Genomic DNA, 11,464 nt, shown 5'->3' on the forward strand with positions numbered 1-11,464 from the left:
AGAGCCTCGCCCATGGCTCCCAGCAAAGAGTTATTTACCTACCAGCACACTGCGGTGAAACACAGGTGTTTGGAAAAACAGAACAAGCCTCAGCAACCTTAAAGCTAAATGCCCACATAGGGGGGTGTGATATTGATCGTTTAAGATGTTTTATTTTATTTGATACTGCTACATTAGCCTGTGTATTATCACCCCTGTATATGATTACTGCTACACCTAAAGTGTATTACTCTGTATATGTACATGTCTGATCATTTGCATATTTACTGCTTGATAGGGAAAGTAAGTACCCCGGGCCGGCCATTAGGTTTAGTGTTAGGGGAGCAGTACCCCAAGTTGGCCACTTGATGGGGGCATTATTAGTGAGATAGTAATAGTTGATTGTAGGAGGGACACGGTGGGATAAGTAGTGAGGTTTTCCCGGGTTTAGGCAGTTGGGCATGGGGCGCCCGTGTGGTACACAGGGCTGGCTAGGCCAGGGCAACATCGTGCACCGCAACATTGGTCAGAAAAGTGGGCCAAGCAGTTAGTATCCAGGGGGCTAGAGTCCAGAACAAAGCACAGCGACACCAGAGATAGCGGTGCAGTATAAGTGGGACTGCAGTGCTACAGGAAGAAGGCTAAGCAGAACGGGAGCAAGGTATCCAAGATGTGGCAGATTTTTGAGTGGTCCAGTATTTTAAGGACTGTTGCAAAACGGCAGAGAATACCCCCACGACAAGCAGAAATTCTAGCCATTGAGGACACTGAGAGAGCGGAGGATATGAACTGTCCCGAGGACAGGCTTAGCGGCAGAGAGAATAGGCAAGGGAAAGCGTTGCTAAATGTTATGATTGACTGTGCCCTGGATAATGCTGTGTTAAGTAAAGAAGTTGAAGTTAAAGTGAAGCCGGACTGTGACTCTTTAATTACGGAGCCGTCTGTAAGGAATAGACTCTCGTGCCAGGAGATCCCAGATGACACAGAGAAGCAGCACCGAGGTACTCAGAGAAGAAACCATGATCTTGTGCTGGGAGGGGGCCAGGGGTGATACTGGGGTTACATTTGACCATGACAGCAGCCCTGGCCCCAGCTCCCTACACCCACGTGCTGCCAGTGTCCAACAGTGTCAGTAGTGTTAGTGCACCGCCACCTAGCAACTATTGCAGAATTTACAGCAGTACATTCACAATTTTGTAATGATTATAAAAATTCCATGTTCTGACAATTGGTGTGGGTCAAAATGGTCAGACCCCCACTGATCAGTAAATTGTTAGATAAGAAGAGAACTTGTTTTCACCTGGCATACCTTTAATGTAGGGTGACCATTTTTAACAGGAATACACTCTGGGGACGATTCATCAAATTGTTTGGTAGAATTCTGGAGTAAAAGTTTTAAATGTCACGTGACTTTTGTCATTCCTACACCTGTCTTGGCAAGCTCCAGCAATATTTCGTAAAGTAAGTGGTACTTAATGTAGCTAAGAAACTGGTTATTTACACCACACATTTCTTGCAGTGACACAACATGAATGCCTTTTAGTAAATTTGGCAAATTTTATTAGAGCGCTCCATTCATTAATATTGACATACAAAATGCAGATTTTGAAAAATTGTGGGCCAATATGTTCAGTGAAGCTGGTAGCACTCTACTCAAGTCAACGAGAAAAAAAATAAATGCAAAAAGAATGACTAAAGCTTTATCTTGATTTTAATGATAGATGTTGTAACACTAATGTAACCTATTGGATAATGCAAACAGTAAGTAAATTGTAGAAGTTACTTATAGCCAGGGAGGTACCGATTGTGGCCTTAGGAGTCACGCCCTGACCCTTGCGGGTGAGGGGTCGGCCAACTCCAGCGAATACTTCAGCTGGATGTACAGTACATCCAAGGATGCACATTCAACTAAGGTGTATTGCGGAGCAACATTTAAAGGGATCACTTATACAATGTTGTCTAACCACTGTGACTCCCTTTATCCCCCCAAAACATATGGCTCTGAAAAGGCCCAATGGAATGAAACAATGGTAGCGAATGTGTGCCCTTGCTCCATTATTTATGGGTCTGTCGAAGGTAGCCAAGTAATCCCACTGTCAGGGAAACAGGGCTCAGAAATGCCCCTTGGAAATCGAACAATGGGCACCACTTGATTCATTCTCCATATCAGACCCATGGAAATTAATGGAACTGTGTCGCAAATCCACAAACACTGTTTTGTCCCTAGGGAGCTTTTCAGAGTCGTGTTTTCAATATCATGGGCAACTCAGCAGTCAGAGAATGAATGCAGTGATGTCTTACATGCACAGCCACCATTCAATTCTGTCGGGGCACTGGGATCAGTGTTAGTCCAATTGCTTACAATGTTACTGATTCACAAGTTATCCCCTATTCTGTGGATGATAATGTAACATGTTGGGAATAACCATTTAATGTTTTATCTGTAAGCAGACAAAAATTATACTGATGTGCCATCAGAACGCTACTTCTGAATGTGAATTCATCCTACACATACAAAATTCTCCCGCCGATTTTGTATCTTATGGGAATAATACGCAAAGCATCTGTTTGTACTTTAATAATCAGTTTAATATTATTTTTTGCAAAACTCTTTTTTTTACTGAAAGCATAAAACTCAATTAAAGTACCACTCAAGTGTTTTTTGTTTCCTGAAGTCACAACTCAATGTAAGTCTATGAGTGCCAGAACAAGGCCAGATTGAGGATCTCATTGACTTACACTGAGAGCTTGTGACCATTACGTCTGGCTTCTGGTGACTGAGAACTAGCGGTCACAAGGTGGCGGCTCGAGACCTGAGCGGTGCTGGGCAGAGCAGATGACAGCTGCTGATGAGTATAATGGTAGAGTCAGAGGACTTAGATAAGTTGCACCTCTCCAGGGCTTTAATAATAAAAAACGCTGCAGTGGTGCTTTAAAGGAGTTCCCTTTCAAATATAAATCGTCCATTTTGTTTATTAAAAAAAACAAACTCACACTGCACTCACCTTCCCCAGGTCGAGCCATCGCTGCTGCTCCCGGTGTCTGGCATTGGCTGCAGCGCTAATATCACGTTGACCGGGCTGCACCCAATTAGGTTACGTTCACATTTGCGTTGTGCGGCGCAGCGTCGGCGACGCAACGCACAATGCATGCAAAACGCATGCACAACGCAGCGTTTTGTGACGCATGCGTTCATTTTTAGCATGATTTTTGACGCAGAAAAAACTGCATCATGCAGCGTCCTCTGCGCCCTGACAGTTGCGCCAAAATGACACATGCGGCTGCGCCCGACGCTGCGCCCCACAACGCTAATGTGAACGTAGCCTAAGAGAACTCAGCGGCTTAGAACTGGGCATTCTGTCTACACTGGATTGTCCGCTCAGAGCTGCTGAGCTCAATGATTGGCTGCAGCGCTGTCAAGATGAGCAGCTGTGGATACTCTTCACGGAAGGTGAGCACAGAGCGGTTGTTTTCTTTTTAAAACAAAATGCAGAGAGGCAAACTGTATTTGAAAGCGAACAACTCCTTTAAAACAATTCAATAACACTGAAGTTCCTTGGTAAGAGCCTCAGGACTGCATTTTTTCTCTACATAAACATCAGAAATAAGACTGAACAGAGCAATAACATACGGATAAAGCACGGACTGTATTTATATCTGCAGAGTTACATTTAGAACAAAACATATTTCTCAATTTAATTTAGTTAAAACATTCAAACACCTATAAGCGTTATGCCTATAACACATCTTTTCAACAGGACTTATTTCTTTGAACCATCCTTATAAATCCTCACCAATACCATCTATTTATTCCATCTCTGTAGTATGAATCTTCTATCGGAGATAAGGATGAAGCTGTTTAATCTTTGCTTTCTTTGACAGGCCAATCCTAAGAGGACCTGAGCGTGTCTTGAGTGGTGTCACTCTTCCAATCCCATGAGAAAATGTCACTGCTGGGGAGAAGATAAAAATGTCTTATCGTGAGACGCAGTTCAGTAATGATATTCTCATTTTTTCATTGAAATAATAGATAAACAACAGCGCCAAGTATTGCTGGGAATGACAGGCTCTACTTGACAGACAGATGACCAGCTGGGAATAAAGATTTACGTTTCATAATTTTATAATAAATCAAATCCATGAATTCAACTAATTCCATTCTGTCACTTCTGCTGCACTATACATATATTTCTTCCTGGTAAAGTCTTATAAATAATGCAAAATTGAATTTTCTGGAAAACCAGCATCCTCCCGGGAGATGGTTATGATCTGTGCTGGCAGCCTGCCAGAAATGCAACATCGGCTGGTACTGCACTTGAACATATGTAAGACGCGAAAATGTTATGGTGAATTAATACTAGGACCACCCTCCTTTTACTAGTTCACTCCCCCAGGCTGAGATTTCCAGACATACAAAGGCTGCAAAGTGAAGTACAGACCCCAAAGTGTTGATCCTCCCTACAAGGAGTAGTAGAATAGCCTTTCTTTATGTTATATCAAAGGGACAACAGCTTCTTGTATCATCGTTTTAAGCCATATGGTCAGGTATAATTTCGTTCAGAACAAACTATGCAATTAGGACATGAGTTGCACATTCAATTTTGTGTTATTATGTGATCCTCTACTGAACTAATTACTGTTAAAAATGTTTAACTTGTAATAGTGGCTAACCTTTAAATAAGACGACTGAGATATAAATCTAGTGGTTCACCCCAGTTAATTGTATCGTTTCACCATATATAGTGCACTGACTATTGACATCAATCAAGACCTCAAAAGAATAATCCACTTATTTCCCAGACCCTTTTGAAACGTGAAGGAAACCGATTTCCTTGTCTGTTATACTGACGAGCAGAAGGGTAAAAATGTTTTGAACTTTTGACTTTCAGGCTCATCCACTACTTTCCATCCACTACTGCTTCGAACGTGAGACTGCCATCATTTTATATATAATCATGTTGGATATCTAATACATAAATATGACTTACAACTATTTAGCATAGGATTAGTTATGCAGATTCTTGTAATTACACACGTGGTTGTGGAACCACTGTGCCACGGATCGGGGAGAACCTGAGCATAACTAAGCGACTACCTAGTTCTTCACTAGAGCTTCTGATGGTCTGATTAGACCTGCACCCAGGTGAATGCCAAGTGCTACTTCAGGAAAGACCTCGGAGCCATGGCAGCTGACCCTCAAAGGGGCAGGGAAGCAGAACCAGCCAGGAACTGGATAACAAGGGTACGTTTGGATTGGTAGACAGAACAGGTAGAGGATCAGGAACAGGCAGGATAGGTTCAGAAATACAGGATAGATTCAGGTACAGGATCACAGGTGCAGGTTCAGACTGGACTGGTGAGGGTAGAGGTATAGGTGCGGACAAGATGGATCAGGCTCTGGACATGGTAAAGGCAGGATGGACTCAGGAACAGGTTACAGCAGTGCAGACAAGAACCATTTCAGTCAGGGCAAGCAGGGTCAGGTGTGGGCAGGATGGACGGACAAAATTTGGATCAGGCAGAATGGACAGGATGGTCAGGATCAGGTTCAGTGATCACAATGTGGTAGCCAGAAAAACACAGAAAGCTAAATTTGATGAGGCACCTCTCAATAGGAAAGGGTGCCTTAAATATCAGATATCTCCCAGCTATTGGCTGGGAACATTTTTAGAAGCACGCGTGCAGGGATGTCGGCGCTGTTCTAATACTTGTAATGTCACTGCATGGCTACTGGTGGTGGAAAAATATTTTTTCCTGTGTACTACAAAATACAACCTTTTGTCACATTCCCTAATGGCTCAATGTTTAATTAGGTTGGTTCTTAAGCAAAAGGGCATTCACTTGTATTAAATGAGGTCACGCATGTCTTGTCGGCATGTAACCGCATTTATGCAAACCGCACATTTACGGTCACACTCCAGCCCGCTCCTGGTTCCGGTACCGGGTAGTCCTGACAGCGCGTACATGTATAGTGACTGCAGACTTGCACCCCAAGCCTGGGCAACCCCTTTAACTCTATAATTTGTAAAGAACAGTGATTGCTAATGATGCAATTCTGAAGCAATATTTGAAAATCAAACATAATTCTTTATATAATGTTTACTTTAGTATGAAGTTATCAAATAGAAATTATAGTGATGACTGTTATGACCTGGTGGTTAAGAGGCCACACTGAAATGACCTGGTGGCTAAAACGCAACATGGAACAAGCTTTGAGAAGGTGGTATCTCTACTGATCACATTCCCTAATCCTAACAACACAACTAGAAATAGCCGTGGGATGTTCCTGACACTCCCTAGACACCTCGTCACAGCCACAGATATAACTACCCCTAAAGAAGGAAATAGAAAGCTATCTTGCCTCAGAGAAACCCCCAAAAGGAAAGATAGCCCCCCACAAATATTGACTGTGAAAGGAAAGCGAAATGACGAACACAGAAATGAAATTAGAATTCAGCAAAGGGGAGGCCAATACTAAACTAGATAGACAGAGAGCAAAGGAAACTGTGCGGTCAGTATAAAAGACTACAAAATCCACGCAGAGTTTACAAAAATGAACTCCATACCGACTCACGGTGTGGAGAGTCAAATCTGCTTTCCCAGAGCTTCCAGCTAGCCTAAATAAGACATAGTGGCAAGCTGGACAAAAGAGACAAATGCAAAGCAATAGAGTCCAAACAAATGGACAAACAAACTAGCAAAACTTATCTTTTGCAGACAAGGACTGGCCATATGAGAAATCCAAGGGAAGAATCAAATCCAACCAAGAACATTGACAGCAGGCATGGACTAAAGCCCAGAGCAGGTTTAAATAACAAACCCAGGCAAGGCGATTAGTGAAGGCAGCTGTTCCAGCTACCTAACGGAGCAGCAGTTACACTCAAAACCACTAGAGGGAGCCCAAGGGAAGAACTCGCAAACATACCATTAGCAACCACAGGAGGGAGCTCCAGAATGGAACTCACAACAGTACCCCCCCCTTGAGGAGGGGTCACCGAACCCTCACCAGAGCTCCCCGGCCGATCAGGACGAGCCAAATGGAAAGCATGAACCAAATCGGGAGCATGAACATCGGAGGCAACAACCCAAGAATTATCCTCCTGGCCATAACCCTTCCACTTGACCAGATACTGAAGCTTCCGCCTCGAAAAACGAGAATCCAAAATCTTCTCTACCACATATTCCAATTCCCCCTCAACCAACACCGGAGCAGGAGGATCAACGGAGGGAACCATAGGTACCACATATCTCCGCAACAAGGATCTATGGAACACATTATGAATGGAAAAGGAAGCTGGAAGGGCTAAACGAAAAGACAATGGATTGATAATTTCAGAAATCTTATAAGGCCCAATAAAGCAAGGCTTGAACTTAGGGGAAGAAACCTTCATAGGAACATGACGAGAAGACAACCAGACCAAATCCCCAACACGAAGCCGGGGACCAACACACCGACGACGGTTAGCAAAATGCTGAGCCTTCTCCTGAGACAACGTCAAATTGTCCACCACATGAGTCCAAATTTGCTGCAACCTGTCCACCACAGAATCCACACCAGGACAGTCAGAAGGCTCAAGCTGCCCTGAAGAAAAACGAGGATGAAAACCAAAGTTACAAAAAAAAGGCGAAACCAAGGTAGCCGAACTAGCTCGATTATTAAGGGCAAACTCAGCCAACGGCAAAAAGGTCACTTAATCATCCTGATCAGCAGACACGAAGCATCTCAAATAGGTTTCCAAGGTCTGATTGGTTCGCTCCGTTTGGCCATTTGTCTGAGGATGGAATGCAGAAGAAAAAGACAAATCAATGCCCATTCTAGCACAAAAGGACCGCCAAAACCTAGAAGCGAACTGGGAACCTCTGTCAGACACAATATTCTCCGGAATACCATGCAAACGAACCACATGCTGAAAAAATAATGGAACCAAATCAGAAGAGGAAGGCAACTTAGGCAACGGCACCAAATGGACCATCTTAGAAAACCGGTCACAAACCACCCAGATGACAGACATCTTCTGAGAAACAGGAAGATCAGAAATAAAATCCATGGAAATATGCGTCCATGGCCTCTCAGGAATAGGCAAAGGCAAAAGCAACCCGCTGGCACGGGAACAGCAAGGCTTAGCCCGAGCACAAGTCCCACAGGACTGCACAAACGAACGCACATCCCGCGACAAGGAAGGCCACCAAAAGGACCTAGCCACCAAATCTCTGGTACTGAAAATCCCAGGGTGACCAGCCAACACCGAACCATGAACCTCAGAAATTACCCTACTAGTCCATATATCAGGAACAAACAATTTCCCCACAGGACAGCGGTCAGGTTTATCAGCCTGAAACTCCTGAAGTACCCGCCGTAAATCAGGGGAGATGGCAGAAAGAATCACCCCCTCCTTGAGGATCCCAGCCGGCTCAAGAACTCCCGGAGAATCAGGCAAAAAACTCCTATAAAGGGCATCAGCCTTCACATTCTTAGATCCAGGAATATACGAGACCACAAAATCAAAACGTGAGAAAAACAAAGACCACCGAGCCTGTCTAGGATTCAACCGCTTAGCAGACTCGAGGTAAATCAGATTCTTGTGATCAGTCAAGACCACCACGCGATGCTTGGCTCCCTCAAGCCAATGTCGCCACTCCTCAAATGCCCACTTCATAGCCAACAACTCCCGATTGCCGACATCATAATTACGCTCAGAAGACGAAAATTTTCTGGAGAAGAAGGCACATGGTTTCATCAAAGAGCCATCAGAATTTCTCTGAGACAAAATGGCCCCTGCCCCAATCTCAGAAGCATCAACCTCAACCTGAAAAGGGAGAGAAACATCTGGCTGACGCAACACAGGGGCAGAAGTAAAACGACGTTTAAGCTCCTGAAAGGCCTCAACAGCCGCAGAGGACCAATTCACCACATCAGTGCCCTTCCTCGTCAAATCGGTCAGAGGCTTCACCACACTAGAAAAATTAGCAATAAAGTGACGATAAAAATTGGCAAAGCCCAAAAATTTCTGAAGACTCTTTACAGATGTAGGTTGAGTCCAATCATGAATGGCTTGGACTTTAACAGGGTCCATTTCAATAGCCGAGGGAGAAAAAATGAAACCCAAAAAAGAAACCCTCTGAACTCCAAAGAGGCACTTAGACCCCTTCACAAACAACGCATTAGAACGAAGGACCTGAAACACCATCCTAACCTGCTTCACATGAGACTCCCAATCATCGGAGAAAACCAAAATATCATCCAAATACACAATCATAAATTTATCCAGATAATTCCGGAAGATATCATGCATGAAGGACTGAAATACCGATGGAGCATTAGAGAGCCCGAATGGCATCACAAGATATTCAAAATGGCCTTCAGGCGTATTAAATGCTGTTTTCCATTCATCACCTTGTTTAATACGCACAAGATTATGCGCCCCTCAGAGGTCGATTTTAGTAAACCAACTAGCACCCTTAATCCGAGAAAACAAATCAGAAAGCAAAGGTAACGGATACTGGAATTTGACAGTGATCTTATTGAGAAGGCGATAATCTATACAGGGTCTCAAGGAGCCATCCTTCTTGGCAACAAAAAAAAATCCCGCTCCCAACGGTGAAGAAGACGAGCGAATATGCCCTTTCTCCAAGGACTCCTTTACATAACTCCGCATATCGGCATGCTCTGGCACAGACAGATTGAAAAGTCGGCCCTTAGGGAACTTACAGCCAGGAATCAAATTAATGGCACAATCGCAGTCCCTATGAGGAGGCAGGGAACTGGACTTGGGCTCATCAAATACATCCTGGAAATCCGAAAAAAACTCAGGAACTTCAGAAGAAGGGGACAAGGAAATGGACATCAAAGGAATATCACAATGTATCCCCTGACAACCCCAACCAGTCACAGACAGAGATCTCCAATCCAGCACTGGATTGTGTTCCTGTAACCATGGAAAACCCAGCACAACAACATCATGCAAATTATGCAACACCAAAAAACGAATATTTTCCTGATGTGCTGGAGCCATGCACATGGTTAACTGTGTCCAGTACTGAGGTTTATTCTTGGCCAATGGCGTAGCATCAATCCCCCTTAAGGGAATAGGACTCTGCAAAGGTTCCAAAGAAAAACCACAGCGCCTGGCAAACTCTAATAAGTCCATTAAGTTCAGGGCAGCGCCAGAATCCACAAATGCCATAACAAAAAAGGACGACAATGAGCAAATCAGGGTAACAGACAAGAGAAATTTAGGCTGTACAGTACTAATGTGTGTGTGCAAAACACAGAAAATTAGTGGGACAGAAGTAGCGGTCGATCAAATAACTGACGATATGACACCCACAGATGTGCTGAAATAGTAATAATTAAAAGGTTGTGCAAAATGTGCAAATACAAGAGGACCACTACTTAATCATGAATGGCAGACCATTCGGTGTAAGAGTGAAAAAAAAGAACCTAAAGTATGGAAATCAAGATTATGATAAAACCCTACATGGGTGTATAAAGAATACCCAGGTAAAATAATAAAAAATATATAAAAATATAAAACCAAGGAAAGGTACAATGAACTAAAATGCCTTTATTACATAAATATATATATTATACAGGGCAACAATAGGCAACCACAAAAGGTGTGCCTGTAACTGGAGGACAGAATAATAAAAATAGCAGCAAAAATAGCAGCAATATAGTAACGGACACAGAGAGCGCCGGCCTCACTCATCGGCGGTATGTCCCCCTACACATATATATAGACCTCCGGTTCCTCCAGTACGCCACCCCCTGACGAAGGACACAGTCCGAAACGCGCGTCGGGGTGCGCTGTACCTGGAGGACCGGACACTTAGTTGGCAGAGGTAATTATCTTTGGTGGCCGTATGGTCATTTCTACATTGAGCAGCTTCTGTGATCTTGGGCTCATTTTTTCACCACTCCTACACGTTGTGTGTTTACTGGTGTTTGATCACTTAGTAGTCCTTTTGTACTTCTAGCCTGATTTGCTTTATACTGCACGTTTATTTGCACCTTTTTCCATTGTGGACACTTTACACGTTATGTGTTCTTAAATTACACTTTCATTAGTATATACATATTTTTTATATATAATTTTTCTACATAGCCCTCATTTAGCCTGCTCAGTGCCCATCCTTTCCCTCTATTATACGGCCATTTTTCTACATACGAATATTATTATACTAATATTGCCATCTATATACATAGTATACATATATATATTGCTCTTTATTTCTAATTTTTTGTATATTTTTTGCTTTCTTTTTTATATACACCTAGCCCTCTCTGTGTCCGTTACTATATTGCTGCTATTTTTTTGCTGCTATTTTTATTATTCTGTCCTCCAGTTACAGGCACACCTTTTGTGGTTGCCTATTGTTGCCCTGTATAATATATATATTTATGTAATAAAGGCATTTTAGTTCATTGTACCTTTCCTTGGTTTTATATTTTTATATATTTTTTATTATTTTACCTGGGTATTCT

At 43.0% G+C, this 11,464-nt stretch overlaps 1 protein-coding gene across 1 annotated transcript in view; it reads left to right on the forward strand.

The window, feature by feature from the left end:
* LOC138637886 (uncharacterized) overlaps positions 1-4,128 on the forward strand; it is a 136,060-nt gene extending 131,932 nt beyond the window's left edge. The window contains exon 6 of the mRNA XM_069726819.1: positions 3,862-4,128. Within this exon, the coding sequence (XP_069582920.1) occupies positions 3,862-3,882 (21 nt within the window). The 3' untranslated portion in view covers positions 3,883-4,128. The remainder of the gene's footprint in view (positions 1-3,861) is intronic.
* Positions 4,129-11,464: the final 7,336 nt, after the last annotated feature.

This window comes from Ranitomeya imitator, chromosome 5 (genome assembly GCF_032444005.1).
Source record: "Ranitomeya imitator isolate aRanImi1 chromosome 5, aRanImi1.pri, whole genome shotgun sequence".
Taxonomy (NCBI): Eukaryota; Metazoa; Chordata; class Amphibia; order Anura; family Dendrobatidae; genus Ranitomeya; species Ranitomeya imitator.